The sequence below is a fragment of the Marmota flaviventris genome, chromosome 6 (genome assembly GCF_047511675.1).
Source record: "Marmota flaviventris isolate mMarFla1 chromosome 6, mMarFla1.hap1, whole genome shotgun sequence".
NCBI lineage: Eukaryota > Metazoa > Chordata > Mammalia > Rodentia > Sciuridae > Marmota > Marmota flaviventris.
Genome location: NC_092503.1, coordinates 119,405,970 through 119,423,119, shown reverse-complemented (window position 1 = coordinate 119,423,119; position 17,150 = coordinate 119,405,970). Strand labels below are relative to the sequence as shown.

The 17,150-nt window shown below is 54.3% G+C and overlaps 2 protein-coding genes across 2 annotated transcripts; one reads left to right on the top strand and one right to left on the bottom strand.

The window, feature by feature from the left end:
- Positions 1 to 1,121: 1,121 nt before the first annotated feature.
- Bak1 (BCL2 antagonist/killer 1) lies at positions 1,122 to 8,326 on the bottom strand. Its single transcript, XM_027943651.2, has 6 exons — positions 8,085 to 8,326; positions 5,942 to 6,036; positions 4,843 to 4,978; positions 4,389 to 4,532; positions 2,577 to 2,757; positions 1,122 to 2,481 (listed from the first exon to the last, which is right to left on the bottom strand). Exons 2-6 carry the CDS (start codon positions 6,003 to 6,005, stop codon positions 2,377 to 2,379), a joined length of 630 nt encoding a protein of 209 aa, XP_027799452.1. The 5' UTR covers positions 6,006 to 6,036; positions 8,085 to 8,326; the 3' UTR covers positions 1,122 to 2,376.
- Positions 8,327 to 9,426: 1,100 nt separating this feature from the next.
- On the top strand, positions 9,427 to 16,698 carry LOC114099306 (gametogenetin-binding protein 1-like). The gene is made up of 6 exons (XM_027943563.2): positions 9,427 to 9,920; positions 11,022 to 11,152; positions 11,516 to 11,607; positions 11,830 to 11,947; positions 14,680 to 14,819; positions 16,474 to 16,698. Exons 1-6 carry the CDS (start codon positions 9,427 to 9,429, stop codon positions 16,525 to 16,527), a joined length of 1,029 nt encoding a protein of 342 aa, XP_027799364.2. The 3' UTR covers positions 16,528 to 16,698.
- The last annotated feature ends 452 nt before the right edge of the window (positions 16,699 to 17,150 follow it).

The window sequence follows — 17,150 nt, the reverse complement described above, 5'->3', positions numbered from 1 at the left end:
TGCCTGTCCTTTCCCTCCTGGGTGACTCTGGGGAGGCACCTGTTTCCTGATCTGTGGACACTTGAGAACATACGTGTGCAACCTGCCCCATACCTTTTTAAAAATATATTTTTATTAATTATTGATGCACCTTTATTTATTTATATGTGGTGCCGAGAATCCAACCCAGTGCCTTGCACATGCTAGGCAAGCGCTCTACCACTGAGTCACAACCCCAGACCCCCTACCCCCCATAACTTTAATTTTGGGCATTGATAATAAATTCTCAGCATAAAGCCTGGCACATAGTAACATGTTGTGTATAAGCTCTTCCTGGTTGTAGCAGGTCTTGCAGCAACCATCCGTCCAGCCACTACTGCCCCAGCCTCTGCTTTTTCCTTTCACCACTGATCGTACAGACTATTTAAGCCCTCATGGAGAGGAAAGGGGCTTGGCAAGCCAGCGCCAAGAGGCAAAGAGAAGCAAGTGAAGGTCATGGGTCCTCTTGGACTCACATGTGACAGTTTTGGAAGGGTGTCAGAAACACAGACCAGGGTGCCCAGGACTGAAAAGACTTGGTAGATTTTGGAACATTTCAACGCCCCCATGCTTGTTATTTTTATCACCTCTGACTGCCTCCCTTTAGGGACTCCCATGCAGAATCAGACTCCTAGAATGAAAAAAAGCTCTGTGTGTGTGTGTGGTGTGTCTGTGGCGACATCAGGAAGGGGGAGCTGGGACATTGTGTCCCAGGCAGAACTAACGTGGGGGAGAAAAGCCTTTTGAGCCAGCATAGGCAGCAGGCCCAGGGAGGGAGAGGAATTCAGGCCAGACTTGGGGTGGCCTAGGGAGTCCTCAGTCTTGTGTAGCTGCTATACCTACTCAGTAGTCAAAGGGTCCCTGGCTTCTTAAAGGGGTGAGAAATGACCTGGAACCCAAAGGAATGGGAAGTCCATGGAGAAGGGCCTAGAGTTGGTGGGGAGGGACCAAGGTCTTCTAGTCCACGGGGTGGAGAATAACACCAAATCTCAGAATTCTGGAGGCTTACTGAGATCTTTTTCAATAATAAGACAGGTACCTGTCAGCATGCTCAGCTTCCTGCACCCCAGCCTGATGGAGAGAGGTAGCAGAGGATACAGAAATACCAGGTGGGGGATTGCACAGTTTATTTCCAAACACAGTCAGAGGACAGGGTGTTAGGTGGCCAGCAGTCTGCATCTGCATCCCCTCTCTGCATTTGGCTTAATCAACAACTTCCCTCCCCTTGTCCCCAAGTCCCTAGGCTGTGCAAGATAGAGAAGGTACTGCCACTGCCTCCAGGAGGAGCCTAGGCAGGCGAGGAGCATGGAGTGTGGGGTGGGGGTGGAGTTCAAGTATTCACAGTTCTCCCATTCAGATTACACTATGCCCAGGCCATGAGGCAATTCCAGCTTCAGGATGGCTCCTGATGATAAAGACCCTCTCCCACTCAGACACTGCCTCTGAGCTCTCCTTTTTCTTAAAATAAACCAAGCCCTAGGCCCTGCAACTGGCAAGCAGGGGCCTCAGCACACCTGCTTACCCAGGAACCCAAGGGAGGGTCTTTACGTGTAGTGACTGGATTGGAAGCAAGTAGTTTCAGGTGAGGGGAAGGGGAAGAACTGAGAGGACCTGGGGGTGAGTGGGTGGCAGGCTTGGAGGGTCCTGATGGATATGTTCAGAACATTCTAGTCTGCACTGCCACCTCCAATCCCACCTCTGCCTCACACCCCAGGCCCAGAATCCCTGAGAGTCCAACCACAAGGCCAACATGGAGTGGGGGAGTGGGAGCAGGAGGGGAGCTGAGCAGGTCCTTGACCCCCTACACCAGCCAGTCCTGTTCCTGGGAGCCATGTTTAGGGAGGGCCAGGACTGTGCTCAAGTCCCACCTCTCAGGCTCTGATTTTCCAGAATAGCTGAGTCCTGGGGGCACAGGATTGATCCACTGACCAGCATACCCTAGATATCCTGACCCTGGACAGAGTGGTGGGAAAGGGGATGGGTCCTCCCAAGGGTATATAAAAAGCTAAAACCATTAGAACTTCCTGGGAAGAAGTGGTTCCTAGCCTCTTGCCTCCCTAAGGTATCAATCTCCGCAGCCCCCTAAAGACAGGACTAAGGGGGTCCCAGAGAACTGAGGAAAGAGGCTACAGCCTCTCTCTGACAGGATAGTGCCCAGAGAAGGGGCCCATTAGCACCATGCAATGTTGGGGCACCTGTGTAGCCTGAATGACCTCTGGACAGGGTCCACTGCTGGAATGCCCACTTGCTAAAGCTTCTGTACTCTTGGGGGGGAACCCCTACAGGGGAGAGGGGAGGGAGTTTTGGCTAAAATCCAGTCAGGGGTCCCCACTTGAACCCCAAAGGGCCCCCCAGGAGTCATGACTTGAAGAATCTTCGTACCACAAACTGGCCCAGCAGAACCACAGCCAGAACCACCAGCACATTCCGGATTGGGCCGTTGCCCAAGTCCAGGGCGGCCACCTGCCAGAAGAGACAAGGTGGTCAAAGAGAGGCTGATACCGGGCCCCAGGGCAACCCCAGCAGCAGGAAGGATTGGGTGACCCCCAGGCACTCACCCAACCTCCTCTCTGTGCGATCCACCGGGCAATGCAGCGATGCAACATGAAGTCGGCCACGAAGTGGGTCACCTGGCCCAGGAAGCCTGTCAGGCCATGCCGGTAGACGTGTAAGGCCAGGCGATAGCCAAAGCCCAGGAGAGCCACCACACGGCCCCAGTTGATGCCACTCTCAAACAGGCTGTGAGCAGAGCATGCCACAGGTCAGTGGAGAGCTCCTGAGGGCCCCTTCCACCTGCCCTCCCTCTCCTGCCTCCTGGTACCCCACCCCTCTCCCAGATGGGAAGCTAAATGGCTTAGCTGCGAATCAGGGCCGCAGAGGCTGCCTTAGTCTGGCCTTGATTTGGGAAGGGCCTGGGTCTCTGTGAAAGGAGAAATCTCAGAGGGCATAGGAGCTACTACTGGGGTGTAGCTTCCCAAGGCTACAGGCCAACAAGGCACAGAAAGGGCAGAGGGTAGATGAGCGGACAGAGGAAGTAGGGAGATTACCTGTGGGTGTTGCTGCTGGCCTGGCAGCCCGAGGGGACAGCAGAGAGAAAACGACAGAAGAGAGATTAGGACAGGTCCCAGAATTACAGCAGCATGGGGGCATGGTGGCTAGACATTTTAGCTCTGAGCACTAATTGTAAGTCTATGACCTACTCGCACCTTTACCACCTTTACATTTTCCTGACACTCCAGGTGCGGTGGTGCACTCCTGTAATCCCAGCGGCTTGGGAAGCTGGGACAGAAGGATTGCAAGTTCAAAGCCAGCTTCGGCAACAGTGAGGTTCTAAGCAACTCAGTGAGACCCTGTCTCTAAATAAAATATAAAGTAGGGCTGGGGATATGGCTCAGTGGTTGAGTTTCCCCTAAAACCAAACCAAACCAAAACAAAACAAAAAACCAAATTTCCCTGACACTGTTTCCCTAACTTATGTGGAAATGATGGCTAACACTTTGCAAAAGAGGACACTGTTCTAAGTGTATTTTTCCTACTTCAAAGATCAAGAGACTGAGGGGTAGAAGTTTCACAACTGCAGTTAGAGACAAAGCTAGAATGAGGCTGGGTGTGGTGGCACATGCCTGTGATCCTTTCAACTCAGGAGGCTGATGTTGGAGAATCACAAGTTCAAGGCCAGACTTAGCAATTTAGTGAGGCCCTCAGCAACTTAGCAAGACCCTGCTTCAAAATAAAAAATAAAAAAGGGCTGGGATGTGGCTCAGTGGTAAAGCTTCCTGGGTTCAATCCCCAGTACCAAAACCAAACCAAACCAAAACAAACAAACAAAAAACCACCACCAACAACAAAAAAACTGAGAGTTGAATCAGGATTTTTTTCTTTTTTTGAGGTTCTAAGAATTGAACCCAGGGCCTCACACATACTAAGCAAGCACTCTTCCACTGAGTTTTTGGTGGCTTTGCTCCCTATGTGAGATTGCCTCTTAGGTACCAGATTATTGGGAGCCATTTCCAGGTCCTGGGGGGGTTTAGTACCTTTAGCATCTCTGGGCCATCCTTAGATGGCCCATCTTACCCTCCCAACCCAGGGCCCCCCACAGTGTCCTGATCTAACCGGTCAAGTCCTTGGTGTCAGAACTCATAAGAGCTGTGAGCTTATGCCCAAAAGACAAATCTGGAACTGAGAGAGAGAGAGAGAGAGAGAGAGAGAGAGGCCAAGACCACATGTGAGCTAACAGACACCAGGGACTGTACACATGTCCCCTGACACTGACAAGAAAGAGTGTGCCTGACCATGCTGGGGAGACCATCACATAAGCAGGGTGCAGCACAGTGGTGACGAGACGGCAGAACAGAGTGACAGCCGGGTACCTGGAGGCGATCTTGGTGAAGAGTTCATAGGCATTTGCAGCTGTAGGTTGTAGTTGTTCAAGCATGCTCTGGAACTCAGAGTCGTAGCGCCGGTTGATGTCGTCACCAATCACAGCGAGCTGCCGACCCACCTGCCCCATGGTACTGCAGGAGTAGGAGGCAGTGGAAAATGGGCTTATAGCAGAGGGGTTCCGCCCAAGGGGCCCTGGCCTTGTGTACCTCTCCTTGGAGGTCCCTGACAGTGTTAGCTGACGTGAAGGCGGGGCTTAGGGATAAGGAGAAGGCATGTGTCAAAAAGGGTGCATGATCTTATATGGGAGTGGGAACCCAAATGAGAAAGGAGTGGTAATGGGAGGAGAGAAGCCCCCCAGGCCTTTCTGGCTCCCAGGACCCACACATAGCCCCATATGAGCCTCTGTCCCCTTAAAGATGTCCCTACGGGGCTAGGGCTTACCTGGTAGGTTCTAGGGCCAAGGCAACCATCTCTGGGTCAGCAGGGGCAGCTGCCCCCTCAGCCTCCTGCTCCTGCCGGTGACGGTAATAAACGTAGCTACGGAAAACCTCCTCCGTGTCCCGGGCTACCTGCTGCTCTGAGATCAAAGCTGGGAGTCAGCAAGGGAAGACTGGACCCTAGCAGTGCATCCTTTGTGGGGGGCTCTGTGTTCCTCAAAGCCATGACTGTCCTCACCCGAGATAGAAATGTTCCCACCCCGGCCCCGTGGTGGACACCTAGTGCTCACTCTGGGGTCCTCTGCTGGTATATTCACTCAGTCCTCACAATCAGCTGGGAAGGGGGAGAGTTCCAGTTTATAGAAACCACAGCAGAGGGTGACCAAGTAATGTATACAAGGTCACACAACTGGAACAAGCAGTGGAGCCAGGGAGTAATTCCAGGCACGTGGGCTCCCGAGTTTACCTCTGTGTGCATGAGGCACCCAGGCCTTGGGGAGAAACAGAATTCCAAGTGGTAGCTTTGGGCCAAGAAAAGTCACAAAGGGAGATAGAGACATGAGACCTGAACCCCAAGTCCAAGGAACAGCCTCTAGTGAGCCTTAAGCTTGGCCTCCCTGCCATCCACTTGGAAGAGAGAAGGCAGGCGGCCATCTTACTTCCTCCCCCAAGTCACAACAATTGCGTTTTCGGTGGACTCCGCTCAGTGATAAGCCAGTTCACTTCCTTATTTCTCCTACTACAGGGATACAACAGCCAGGCCCCATCCTCCTGCCCTCCTCCCTCACCTTCAATCCCGCCCTCTGCGCAGGGAGGGCACTGTGCCCTCTTGCATGCTGGCTCCTGGGCCTCTCCCAACCTCTGGACCTTCCCAGCCCAGGCTCCGCCCACTCAAGCTTGACTCAAGCTCCAACTCCAGCTCCCGCTTTTGAGCCCAAGGGGCCACCAGCCTTGGGCTGGGAGATACTTTCCTCCTTTATTCAAGGAGCTGAGCTGAGGTAGGACCTCAGCCCTTAGTCCTCTCGGCCCTACCCACATCGGCTCCCTCCAGCCTCCAGATAACCCTTGTGTCTACGGGAGTTCATGGTCAAGAAGACCCTTACCAGAATCGGAGGTTGGCTCTCCACCTTCCTCACTGGGAGGACCTGGGCCTTGCCCGGATGCCATTTTTCAGGTCTTAGTAGAGGACAGTGTCAGCCTGTGGGAATGGGTGAGAAAAAGCAGAGATAGGTATGGGCTCTGACCAGGGACCCGAGAGAGGCTGCCTCTACCTTGGGTCCCAGCGGTATCTTCCAAGAGGAAAGAGAATTCACTGAATGACTCACTGGCCATCTTTCTAAGGAGATGGGGTCAGAAAGGTGAGGCAGTTGGGGCTGGGAATACAGCTCAACTGGTAGAGTGCCTGCCTCACATGCACAAGCCCAGGGTCCCACCTCCAGCACCACCAAGGAAAAAAGAAAAGAAAAGAAAAGAAAGGTGAGGCAGTTAGGGAGAGACCAAGGTATCTAGGTATCTGTACTGGCAATCAGGACCTTTTGGAGGGGTAAGGTCACAGCCATGCCCTGGTGGCTCTTGTGTCCCATTTCACATCACTAGTTTCAGAGGTTGAGGTTTCTTTCAGTTACTCCTAGGGCTACCTGCAGGCTCTCCAGCCCACACTACCACATTTGACCCCTCCCAGCCGGTGACCCTTGAAGGCCCTCCTCAAGGGCCCACTTCCCCCTGGCTGGCAGAAACATACTTTTTTTCCAACTCAGGCCTTTCAGCAAACACCTCCTGAGAGCCTGCTGTGTACTCCTACCACTGAAGTACTGAAAACCCACCTACCCCAGTGAGATAAAGCATCACCACCCTCATGGACAGGTGGGAAAAGGAAGGCGAGGTGAGGTTAGTGCCTGAGGCCATACAGCTAGTCGGGGCAGGTCAGGACGGTTATCTGATCTCCAGGAGTGCACACACCGTTTATCTTCTCTTCCAGTTTGTGGATTTGGGATTTCAGAGGGTGTCCTTTTTCCCGGGGCAGCTCTCTCCATCCGGCAACTCCCTGTCTGTGCCCTCCCCACTCCTGCCCTCAGAAGGACCTCAGGAGTCAGCGTGACACAGCCCCCAACCTGCCTCACACCACGCAACTCTGCCACACACCTGTGCTCTGGTTCCCAGCCCCAGTTTTCCTCTTTGCCCAGTCCGAGCATGGCCTCGATTCCGGCTGAGGGAGTATTTCCTGATTTCAACGGTTTCACTTTCAGTTTGCGCCCCTTCCAGAGCCCCACTTCTTTCCAAGTGTCCTCCATCACCCTGGCAGGAAGCGCCCCTCCTCCTGTCCTTGAAGAGGACTCAGCCCCACCCTGTACAAGGGCTGCAGACCCCTACCTGGCCCCAGGCCCACATTCCCTCACTCACCCTCCTTCTGCTTAGGCCTGGGATCATTTTTGAGTTACCTAAGTGCTCCCTGAGAAGAGGTAGCGGAGCACTGACCCACCTGTACACTCAGTTTTTCCTACCTCTACCCTCTTAGGGACAAGGATGAGGCAAAGGCAGACCCTCCCCTCCCCCACCCCTGGGCGCCAGGCCTTGTACAGCTCTTTGCCTGCACACCTCACCCCCTAGCCTCTTCCTAAGATGCTCTTTCCTCTTCTCTGGTCTCCAAAATCTGGTCCCCCTGGGACAGCACTGCCAGGGGATGCTGACGGAATCACCAGATCCCTTTAACTCCTTCCTCCCCAGGGGCTCACTGCTGGAGAGCAGACAGAGTCTCAGAACAGCCCCCAAAGCCGGCGGCCTATGCTCACCAGGGCCTCCGCCTACCCCCACCATCCCAGTGGCCTAACTTCCCATTCCACCCCCATCTCCTTGGCTTGCTGGGCCTATGAAAGATGTTCCCCAGGAAGATACGCCTGGCCTGGCCCCAGACCCAGTCTAGAGATCCCGGGGCAGCAGAAAGCTCTGTGAAAGTATTATTCCCTACCCTTGACCTTGGCTCTGACCTCCTCTCCCAACCCCCCAGATTGCTAAATTGCCTGGTTCTCTGGCATTCAGGGCCATCCAGGGCCGAGGCTAGAGGGGGAGCTATCTGGGAGAGGGGAGCCAGAGGTAGCCTGTCGCGACCAGACCCCCAGCGGGGCATGGGGACCTGCCTGGGCAAGTCTCGAGACTTCTCCTCCCTACCTGGCTCTCGGTGGGCTCTCTGCCTCACGCTGGGGCTGAAACTTGCAGGATTAGGGAAGATGGAGGGAACTGCCGGCTTACCTGTCCAGTCTCTGGTCCAGAGCCCGAAAGCTCGGCAGGGCCAAGGCCGAAGATACCCAAGGGCTGGTGGCTGCTCCCAGCGGCAGGGTTTTGGGCTCAGCTTCCAGGAACCAGCGTCAGTGCATTCCTGGTGTCAGGATGCAGCTCTTGCTTGTCGTGGTGCGGCCCCAGGGACCCGCGCGGCTCCACCGATCCTAGAGGTGCCGGCAGCACCCAGCTGCAATCAGCTCCCTCTAGAGGAAGTTGCTTGGTGGCCACCGGATGCGGATGCACAGGCCTATAGCCTGGAGGCACGGGCTGGGCGGGCTGTAGGGGGAAGCTGGTCCTCCCCCTCTCCCCCTCCTCTCCCCCCTCCCCCCACCCACTTCCCAGCCAGGCTGAGAGGCTTCCTGGGGCTCACTGCTTTTCCCATCCCTTATTCCAGTCCTCCTTGATTTTCCCTCTCTTCCCTCAGTTAACACTAATAAAAAAAAAACACGATTGAGAAGTTTCTTAAGCACCTCAACTTAGCAATGCAGTTTAGAAACCATTCTTTCCTTGTATCTTCTCTGCACCTTTGGAAGTCGGGATGGTTGACTAGGCCCATTTTACAAATGGACAAAGTGAGGCTGGCTCTACTGGTTTGAGGAACTCTCCCAAGGTCACTGACCTGGGTTCATGGTCAGAGTCGTGGGTGCTACGAGGAATACTACTACTAAACTGGGATTCAATATACATTCAAATCTGGGCAACAAGGCACCTTGGAAGTCTCTGGGATCCCAAATCTTGAAGGTGACCGGCAGGGAAGCAGAGATGTAGACCCTGGAGTCTGTGCTACCACCTAGACCTGGGCAGGCCAGTGGGGACAAGAGGGAGGACAGAAACTGTGTGGCTTCAGGAATGTTCCCAAGCACAGAATAAACTACAGAAGGACAGAAGTGTGTGCAGAGTCCCCAACAGCCCCCGCCTCCTTCTTAGGGTCCCTTCCCTCACAGTCTTCCTGTCTATCCCCTGCCAGGCCTTCTGGGCTCTCAAAAACCTCTTCTCCGTCCAGTCTTGACCTGGACTCCAGCCCCATTGCCACCCCCAGCTTGTCCCCCATGCTCCCTGGAGCCTCGTCAACCTGGAGCCCAGCTAGACTGCGCCCTCTCCTCTGCTTCGTCCACTCCGTCCTCTCTGTCTCCAGTTAACACATCCCCCTCTATGTCCCCCACCCCATACTGAGCCCCCACCCCCGCCTCATCTTTGCCTTCTAGAACTCCTGGAAGTCTCCAACTGGAGGTTTTAATTTGAAAACTCCCTGTTCTTAAGCAGTTGGTCCTGGGCTGCTGCGACTCTTCCTTGAGTCAGGGTCCCTCTCAGGATGGAGGCCCCAGATCGAACCTCGAGATCACGGTCACGGATTTTGGGCCGTTCTCCTATGTTCCGCTTTTTCCGAAGCTTGGTGGGCAGCAAGGGCAACCCAAAGAGCTCGGACAAGGCCCTGGCCAGGGGCCAGTTGTGCCTGCTACAAGAACAGGATACCACCTCCCTGAAGACGGGCCTCCAGGGGGACTCCGGGTGGAGGGAGCCAGGGCCCCTTGCCTCGCTGCCCTGTACCTTCTCAGTGGCCGTGCCCAGGGGCTCCGCACACCTGTTACAGCACGAGGCCTTTGGGCTGGGCATGGGGGACATGGGCTCCCAGACCACTAACCCCAAGGAGGTCCTGAGGCTTACAGCCCAGTGCGTAGAAGTGAAGCCATTCCTTCCCGGAAGAAGCCTGGAGGTGCTGGGCAACATGTCAGAGAAGAAAGAGAACCGAGAGAAGGAAGAGGAGCCAGCAGGGGAGGCCTCGGGGGATTCAGGGGATTTAGATAGGTGAGGTGCTGGGGTCAAGGAGGGTGGTTGTGTTGGGGACCCGGATGGGGCGGGAGCCTAAGGTAGAGGTACTGGGAAGAGGCCTGAACATGGGACACAGGTGGGCCAAAGAAGTAATCTGGGCAGGAAGGACTTCATTAACACTTCTTTGGGATGGGCTATCTTCAAATCTGCTGGGGCCGTTCATTAATATTTCTTTGGGATGGACTTTGGGCCTAGGGCTTTTCTCGGGACTTCATTAACATTTCCAGAGTTGCTCAACTCTTCTGGAAATTCATTCTCAACATGGCCTCCATTTTAGATTTCACTCGATATTAGACCCGATTTACCTAACTACACTGACTACCTAACTTTAAATCTGGCTTCAGAGGCACATGCCTGTGATTCCAGCCACTCAGGAGACTGAGGAGGGAGGATCGCCAGTTTGAGACCAGCCTCAGAAGTGTACGGAGGCCCTAAGTAACTTAGTGAGACCCTGTCTCAAAATAAAAAATAAAAGGGGCTGAGGATGAACTCAGTGGTAAATGAGTTCAATCCCTGGTACCAAAAGAAAGAAAGAGTGGGGAGGTCTATAGATGACGGTTTGGAGGGGAGACCCATGGGGTCCTTCACAAGTACAGGGTTGTGGATGAAAGGGTGATGAAGGGTGCGGTTGGGGGTGTGGCTTTGTGGTGGAGGGCTTGCCTAGCACTTGAGGCCTGGATTTGGACCCCAGCATTGCTAGGGAAACCATGAGAGAGGGGGATGGGCTAAGGGCTGGAGGGAGTGCACAGGGTGGGCTCAGCTCCCTCCGCCTCCCTCTCCTATTCAGGCCCTCCTCCCTGCTGCCTGCCCTCCAGACTCTCTCCTTCTGGTTCCCCACTCCCCCTGGGCCTGGGCCTTCTGTGTGAGAAAGGGGGACCGCCTCTCTCAGTCTCCTTTCCTCAACACTGACTTTCTTGGGGTGGGGGGATAGCTCCTTCCATGACGAAGACCCCAGGGGGCCCAAAGGAGAGGGCTAATGGAGGGGCCCAGGCAGGCCCAGGAGGTTTGGGGTGGGAAGGTCACTGCCACTTCTCTGGGCCCACCTGCCTCCCCTAGCTGACTGTGCTTTGGGATTAGGAGCCACTGTGCCCAGGCCCTGGAGGAGGAGCAAGAATGCCTGAGGTACACGGAGCTGCTGGAAGTCAGCCCAGAGGCCTTCAGCAGGGAGGAGGAGGAGGAGGAGGAGGAGGAGGCGTGCCTACTTGATGGTGAGTAATGGTGGCCCTAGGCCGAGGGGTGCAGGGGGAAGGCCTGGCAGCCCACAGGACCCATTCTGAGGAATGCTGAAGTCAGACTGCTTGGGTTCGAAGCCCACTTCCGTCAGGCTGTGGGATGGTGGCGTGTTGTTAACCTCAGCAGTTTCCTCATCTATAAAATGAGAATAAATCAGTTGCAAGGATTGACCAAGGTGGCTTCCTCGGGTGCCTAAAACTGGGCCTGGCACACAACAAGGGTTTGGTAAAGAACCCTTTGGTAACCCTGCCCTCAGCTCAGCCTGCCCCACCTCCTTGCCCCGGGACCCCTCCTTCCTCCCAGCCTCCTGCTCATCAGTGACTGCTGTCCTTTCACAGGAGACCTCAGGCTGGCCTCTTCCAAGGCAGGAACTCCCTGGAACCGCCTCCTTGGTTTGTACAAGCAGCTCCAGAAATCAGCCATTGTCAAGGTCTGTGGGGGTGGGGGGTGGGGTCCTGGCTGAGCCCAGGCTATGTGGCTTGGTCCCTTGGGAACAGTCCCCTTTCTTCACCTTCGGGGACTGTTGTTCTCTCCTACTTTCTGTTTTCTTGAGGGAGGGTGGGTGCTGCAGGCTCGGGGTCCTGGCCCTCCGCACCTGCTCAGAGACTTGGCAGGCCATCAGTTTCCTCTCAAGGAAGGCTTGCCCCTCCAGGAGAAAGGGGAGGAAGAGGAAATGAAGGAAGAGGACAATTCATTCAAGCTCTGTGTCCCAAGAATTATTGGCTTCCAGTCACCACTGCACAAGACTTTTAGGTCCAAAGATACAGTGGGTAAGACTCTCCACCCCACCCCTCACCTCCCAGATTGTTCCCAGACCCAAGAAGCCCCCCTTATATTGCACTCAGTCCAAGAGTACAATATAAGCATTGACCACCAGATGGCATCAGAGGACCTAAGATGACCAACAGGGATGGGGGGACCTGTGTGTTATGGGGCTGGAGGTCTCTAGGTCCAGCAAGGGTCCCTCAGGGTTTCTGAGGCTGCAGGGTTGGGGTGGGGCCACTCGAGAACCGTACTTTCTCCAGCCCAGAGGTTTTATTTCTTTGGGAGGAGTCCCTGGTTCATGCACTGCTGTGTCAGAGCCCTGGAGAGTCCTCTCTCCTAATACAGCCCCAAACATGAAGGACAGTTGGATCAGAATTGGTAAGAATGTATGACAGGGGCTAGGGATCTACTCAGTTGGAAGAGTACTTGCCTTGCATGCCCAAGGCCCTGGGTTCAATCCCCAGCACCAAAACCAAAAAAGAATATATGACAGAAATCACTGTTGGCCTGTAATCCCAGCTGCTTGGAAGCCTGAGGTAGGAGAATCGACTGAAAGAAGGATTGACCACAAGTTCAAGGCCATCCTGGACAACTTATGGAGCCCCTTTCTCAAAATAAAATTTAAACAAAGCACTGGGATTAGAGATACAGCTCAATGGTAGAGGGCTTATCTAGCATGCATGAAGCCCTGTGTTCAACACCCGGGACCACAAAAAGAAAACAAATGAAAGAAAAAATTGTTGAGCCAGGGTGTAGCTCAGTGGTAGAGGGAGTACTTAGCATGTATGAGGCCCCTGGGTTCAATTTCCAGCACCAACGTTCACCTCCCAAACCCCCCCCAAAACCCAAAAAGTCATTGTTGACATTTACTTAGCCATCACTGGGTGACCAGACCCTCACATAAGCACTTTTCATAAAATGGTAGATTACAACTCTGAAGTAGGTCCTGTTATCATCACCACTTATAGCAGGGAAGCACAGAGACATTAGATAATATGTCCAAGGTCACACAGCTAATAATGAGCAGAGCTGGAATTGAACTAACAGATCCAGGCTTTTTTTTTTGTGTGTGTGTGTGTGTGGTACCTGGGCACTTGACCACTGAGCCACATCCCCGGCCCTTTTTATTTTATTTTTATTTATTTATTTTTAAAGAGAGAGAGAGAATTTTAATATTTATTATTTCTTAGTTTTCGGTGGACACAACATCTTTGTTTGTATGTGGTGCTGAGGATCGAACCCGGGCCACATGCATGCCAGGCGAGCGCGCTACCGCTTGAGCCACATTCCCAGCCCCCCAAGCCCTTTTTAATATTTTATTTAGAGATAGGGTCTCACTAAATAGCTTAGGGCCTTATTAAGTTGCTGAGACTGGCTTTGAACTTGGGATCCTTCTGCCTCAGCCTCCTGAGCCTCTGGGATTACAGGCTCCTGTCACAGGGGCTGGGTCCAAGCTCTTTAGTATGTGGGTGAAGAGATCTACCCCCCCATGCTCTGCCCAGGAGCAGCCGCACATCTCTGTTTTGCAAGAGGGAGCCCCCCTTCCTGGGGTAGGAGGGCCTGGCTGGCTCCCAGTAACTGAAGAGCTTTGAGGGGGCGTTCTTGGGTGGCCCAGCTGGAGTGAGGTTGGAAGAGCAGCCTCCCTCTCTTGGTCCTTGGGTCCCCAGCACCTGGTTCCACTCTGCTCCTGTGTTCTCATGCTCTGGGAATATTGGAATAGCAAACTCGGTTTCTCCTACGCTGTCATAACACAAAATACTGTGATACAGATGTGTGGCAGTACATCCCCACGCTCGAAGCCATCTAGCAGCTCCCCAGGTTCTGCAGAGGAAACCACCCAGGGTCCTCCAGTCTATTTGGCTCTGACGCTGTTTACCTAGAGAGAGCATCAGATCCCACGGGTTGAGGACTTAGTGTCACAAGACTGTCCTCCACATTATTTATTTGCGATACTGGAGATCGAACCCAGGGGTACTCTACTACTGCACTATACCCCCAGCTCTTTTGATTTTTTACTTCAGCCACTGGCTAAATTGCCAAGGCTGGCCTGGAACATCTGATCCTCCTGCCTTAGGCTCCTGGGTTGCTAGAATTATAGGCACAGGCCACCGTACCTGGCATGTCCCCCACTTTAAATGCCAATCTCAAGGGCCAGGTTGTTTTATCTGTGCTTCTGACCAACCAGCTACCAGTCAGGGTTCCTGTGACCCCCTCCCCAAGCTCAACTTGCTTGAGCAGCTCACAGAACAGAGGAGACATTTGACTTACCTTTACCCGTTTATTATGAAGGATATCACAAAGGGTACAGATGAAGCCTAGGGCAGGGCCTGGGGGTTTCACACCCTCTCCTGGCCACCGGCCACTGCACCCCAGCTACCCAGCAATTCAGCCACCCGGAAGTTCTCCAAGATCCATCCTTTTGCTTTCTCATAGGTATGATTGACTAAATCTTTGGCCACTGGTGATCCATTTCACCTTCATCCCCTCTCCCCTCCCTGGAGGCTGGATTTGCAGAGGTCAAAGTCCCAACCCTCTGAAGCCACCTTGGTCTCTCAGGTGACAGCTGGCATCCCCAAGCTGCAGAAGGGCTGTCAGCTCTCAGTCATCCATCCACATACCCAAAGACACTTACCACTTTGAAGATGCCAAGGATTTCAGGAGTTGCATGCCAGGAAACAGGATGAAGACCAAATATATATTTCACAATCTCACATATGCCCATCTCTCTGGCTCTCAGGTTTTGTGGAGTCGGAGTTGAAGAAACTTCTGGCAGTACAGCGAGAGGCTCGCCTCTGGAAGATGGGCAGCCTAGAGGGCCGGGAGCTGCTGACCTGGCCAGAGATCACCCTGGAGGAGGCTGGCATGGTGGATGGCCAGGTATGTCTGGCCACCCCAGACCACCAAGGCCCCTGCCTGAGGGCGTTGGTGAAAGAGGCTTCCCACCTCCTCGGGGCTCAGCCCCCACTGCCTGGGTAGGGTTGGGGAAGACCCCTTTTTAGTTGTAGCATTTCTGAATTCAGGACCCTTCGACCCTGAACTCACATGCACAGGCACAGACACACATATGTGTGCATCCTCACCCACCCCCCCCACACTTCCTCAGTCATCTCTCACTTGAACCAGAGTCATGAACAATGAGGGGATTTGTCTAGACAGGCTGAAATCATGTTAGAGCGCGATATTGCTCTTCTTCTATTCTCTCCCCTGTTCTCACCCATTCTCACAAGCACCCGGAGGCTCTAGAGAGCAACCCCACCGGGCAGACCAAGGACCAGCCACTGCTCTCCCTCCTTGACACCCACCATGAAGCTTAGGCCTGTCTCAGCCCCTCTGCGAGCCTGGATGGATCTCTTGTTGGAACACGCGTCAGCGCCCTTTTGAGTTGATTTCTCCCCTGCCATGTCCATGTGGCTTCCAGAAAGAATGAGCCCAAGGTTGAGAGGCCAACATCTCTAAGCAAAGTCTCAACTCTGGCATTTACTTGCTCTATGACATTGCCTCTAAGCCTTCAAGGGTCTACAGTTAAAGGCCCTGCCACACTGGGGACAGTGGCATATGCCTCACCTCCTGAGGTAGTGATTACTATAAACACTGGGCACTGGGGTACTCTCCCATTGTCCTGAACCTCCCTGAATGCCTAGGTCATGGGAGGCCCTGTGTCCTCTCATCCATAACATACAAGTTTGCCAGGAGCGGTGGCTTACGCCTGTAATCCCAGTGGCTTGGGAGGCTGAGGCAGGAGGATCACAAGTTCAAAGCCAGCCTCAGCAATGGTGAGGCGCTAACCAACTCAGTAAGACCCTGTCTCTAAATAAAATACAAATAGGGCTGGGGATGGGGCTCAGTGCTTGAGTGCCCTGGGTTCAATCCCTGGTACCGCCCCCCCCCAAAAAAAAAAAGAACAACACACAAGTTCCCCTTTTAAGGGGCAGGCCCCTCATTTTTTTTTCCCTTTCATGCTAAAAGGCTCTAATCTTGGGACTCCCCCTCACCTTCCTTCCCTCTTCTTCTGAACTGTGCTTTGAGCCAGGCTGTCCTGTCCCAGGGCTCCCGGTCCTGGGGCAGCCTGAGCAGCAGAGCAGCATGGAAGGGCCCCGAGGAGATTCTGGGTGATACAAGTGGGGTCCTATCCAGTCCTTGCTTTGGGGCCAGAGTTGCATCCACAATGTTTCAGGGTCCCACCTCCTGGCCTTTGGAGAATGCTGGGGGCTTGGGGGAGGGAAGGGTGCAGAGTCCCCTAGGTGTGGATTCCAGGGCAGAGGTGAGGGAGGGAAGGGGTTGGCTGGAGTACCTGGGTCCTGGGATTTGCAGGGAACCCCTCCCCCCCAAGTTGAAGAGAGAATGGAGTCTCCATTTTATGGCAAGGAGGTATAGCTCGGGTTGGTGGCACCCAGCCAGCCTTGGGATTCTGGAACAGGTGGCTCTGGGGTGCTTCTTTCCTGAGCAGGGGAGGGTCTTGGTGTGCAGAGCAGGGAAGGGAAGGAGCCCACAGGTGCGGAGGCATCTCCTTTTCTCCGTTTCTGCCCCTCAGCTTCTGCTCCTTGAGGAGATGGATGAGATGGGAAACTGGCCTCCTCCGGAGTGAGGCCCCTGCTGGCCAGAGTCTGTCCTGTCCCACACCCCTGGGCCCACTTGTAGTAGGAACACGTTGCTCTTCCAGGACACATCCAAGAAGCCCCTAGAGCCTGGGGGGGCTTTGGAATGAACAGTGTCCACGCATCTGGAGGGTGGCCCAACATACTGTCCCCACCCATAAGACTCGGGCCTATGATGTTATTAATAAAAACCTGGTTTGCCTTTGGCCTCCGTGGCTTTTGTCTTTGGACCTTGCCCCCTCATCCCTGACCAGTCTATTGGGGTCTCACTTGAGTCCCCAGTCTGTGCCCAGAGATGCTAGCACAGTGCTGGCTGCAGAGCATCTGAGTGGGGAGAGCAGGGAGGCCTGACCCGGGGTGGGGAAGGACCCCTAGCCCTGGGCTCCCCGCTGCCTGCAAGTTCTGCCCGGTTAGGAGGAACATCTCTGAATTCCCTCCCTCGCTGCTCCCAGCCATGCTGTGGCCTCACAGGGAGGATCCGGGAATTCTCCAACAGGAAGTTCCTGCCCAGCCAGCTCAGGGACAAAGCCAGGAAAGGGGCCCTGGAACTGTGGGGACCAGCCTTAGGAGGACTGGGCTGGGGGGCAGGCGAGGGAGGGGGTCCCTGGGTTTA